Genomic DNA, 2,722 nt, shown 5'->3' on the forward strand with positions numbered 1-2,722 from the left:
CTCGGTGTGGAGCTGGGCGACGATCTCTGGGCGGAGGAGGCCGACGGCGGGGGAGGTGGGGGAGGGGAAGAGGAGCCAGGGGACGAGGGGCTCTGTGGACTTGGCGGTGGGGGGTGGGAGGCGGAAGTTGTCGCAGTTGACGAGGATTTGGAGGAAGGACTGGGGCGCGGTCGGGGTGGGCGGGGGCATGCTGGCTGTGGCTGGCTATGGTTCGCGCGTGAGGTGCAGGGCTCGCTATGCAGGTCGGCTGGGACACTGCTGGGGCGTCCGCAGGGGATGCTGAGGTGGAGGTTAGTGTATGTTGTTGTGAACTTGTATGTAGTCAGTGAGCCGGCCCTGCGTCGGGGCTATCGGATAAACCATTTATCGGCCGCGGTATCACTGCGCGGCGTGACTTGACAACGTCGAACCGTGCGCGTGAACACCTCCGACACACGATATCAATAGCTGCTGGAACTCAACTGCTGTCGGCGACATATTGGTGCACTTAGGAGGGCGATGGGAGTCAGATGCCGCGCTTGGCTACATCCACTGCTCGACATGTCCTACCGCAGACACCGCCTTCGCCCCACTAGGTCCCAAGGCTCTGGGGAGAGTCTGACTTCGTATTGCACCGAGTGAATGCTAGTGTGACTGCTGGCTTGACTCTGTGGAATGTACAGGAGACCCTTTTTGGCAGTCATGTCTGCTTCGCTTTCACTGGAGCGACGTCTCTCCTCCATGACTGACCATCCCCGGGCCTGGGTCTTTCCGCCCTAGTCTCTCGTCCCTGGCTGTCGTCGATATCATGGTCTTGTGATCTCGAACTATCCTCGACTGCTCGGTGATGCGTAAGGAGTACCCTGCACACATCCGGCCGACTAACGAGAATTTCTATTCAAAACCTGGGAACCACCTCGCGTTTCGTTTGCACCCGTCGCAGCCTCATCACCACCCTGTCACAGTTCCCCGCTGTCCGTGAGCTGACGCTTGGGATTGTCTTCTGGCCCTCCTTACTTTCGGTCACGACGACGTCGCCCTTCCCTCTCTCACCAGTCTTGTGCTCCGCAACGTCCGATGGCGTGCCCAGCTCCGCAGGACATAGCTGCCTCAGTCCTTTCCGACAACACGCCACGACACATCAAGCTCTATCGAGTCCCTGTTTGACTATATACTAGGGTATATTTGCCACAGCCGGGGCCACGAAACAGAGGCTCGAAGTTGTGGAGGTGAGATTGCCCGAGATCGCACTCCACTTCTTCCCGAGCGAGTGCGCAAGAGGCCCCTGCACCTCGCGTAACGTCCGAATGGTGGTTTTCATTGACACCTTTGATCATTGCCACTCCAGGAAGGTGGCCAGCTCTCCACATACCTCACCTTTGCTCGAGATCCAGGCGAGTGTATCTCGAGCGACGTGAAAATGGCCTAGGTAATCTCTCCCTCGGCTCTCATCAAAATGCTCTGTTACCCACAGTCCCGCAGGTTCTTCCGCGCAGAGCGGCAATTTCAATATAGATGCTGAGTTCTCGAGGGAAGACAACAGCTCTGGCTCCCAGTCCGATCCCGACCCCGCCTCCTCCAATCCCGATCCTAGTTCCTCCCCTGTGTCCTCCCCCTCCCCTTCCGACTCCGAGCCGTCTTCCGAGAGGACTCACGTCATCCTCATAGTTGGGTGCACCCTCGGAGCGTTGCTCGTTGTTTCCATCGTCGCCTTCGTGCTCTGGTGGAAGCTGCGGAAGCCGAGGAGCCAGGACGGCGGGGCGTACAGCCACTTGATACGAGGTGAGGAGGGACCCGAGCGGGAGAAGCCCAAGAAAGGTTTCCGTGAACTGTCTCTTGCTGTACAAGTTGAGTGTTGACTGTGGAGTTCGTTTCAGTGTTTAGCACATCAGACAACTGGTAATATCGCCTTGTCGGGTATAGAACGGGAGGTGCAGGGTCGTCATAGCGTGACCTGCTAGGACTTAGGGATATTTGTGGATGTCAAACGTTATTCTAGTGTTTGGCGTTCAGGTGGTTATCCTGTATACGCACGCCGATGAGACAAGCGAGTCGCCTACGATGAGGTTCTCAGACCTGAGGGAGATCTGGCCTTGAAGATGTCTCTAAAACGAGTACAGTTACTTAGGGGAAGAGTCTTGTTTATGATCGTGTAGTACCGGTACGAGCAAGGTTCGTCTCATCTTCCATGTTCTGAGCACAATGAGCGTCTATGATGCCTGTTAGGGAAACTGGCGTCAATGTCGAGTTTGGGTTATCCGAACGGCGAGGGGCAAATGTTCGTGAATGGTTCGGCAAATGCGGCTATCCTATCCGCGGTGGTTCAGGCATTAGTTCCAAGAGATACGAAGGACATAATGTAGGAGCGACAACTTACAGCAGACATGTGCTCGGCTGGGTCAGACCCGGGTCAGACCCCTCCTTGACCCAGGTCAGACCCCTTGGGGTCAGACCCTGGGTCAAGCCAAGGCGACATCAACGTCGGAGCTTCCGGGCACATGAACCGCCGGGTCGGCCGGCCGTCCGCCACTCGCTGCTCGCTGCTCGAGCTCGGGCTCGCCTTCAGCGGCCACGAACCCGCCTTCTGATTGCCAAGTTCTTGCCAGTTCCAATTGTTCTTTCCAACTGTCCAATGTTTCGGCCATCCATAAGCGGGGGAGTGAAACCGATGGCCTTCAGGAACGCTGCGAGAGACTTGCCACGATGGAGATGGATGCCGACCCAGAGGAGCGTGTCTGGGAAA

At 57.2% G+C, this 2,722-nt stretch overlaps 1 protein-coding gene across 1 annotated transcript; it reads right to left on the minus strand.

Annotated features, from left to right (window-relative positions):
- Positions 1-21: 21 nt before the first annotated feature.
- On the minus strand, positions 22-189 carry DICSQDRAFT_175208 (uncharacterized protein; the record flags this gene model as incomplete). Its single annotated transcript, XM_007371089.1, has 1 exon — positions 22-189. A coding segment is annotated over one exon (168 nt), but the record flags the coding sequence as incomplete, so codon positions are not given.
- Positions 190-2,722: the final 2,533 nt, after the last annotated feature.

Source organism: Dichomitus squalens (genome assembly GCF_000275845.1).
Source record: "Dichomitus squalens LYAD-421 SS1 unplaced genomic scaffold DICSQscaffold_88, whole genome shotgun sequence".
In the NCBI taxonomy this organism is placed as follows: Eukaryota; Fungi; Basidiomycota; class Agaricomycetes; order Polyporales; family Polyporaceae; genus Dichomitus; species Dichomitus squalens.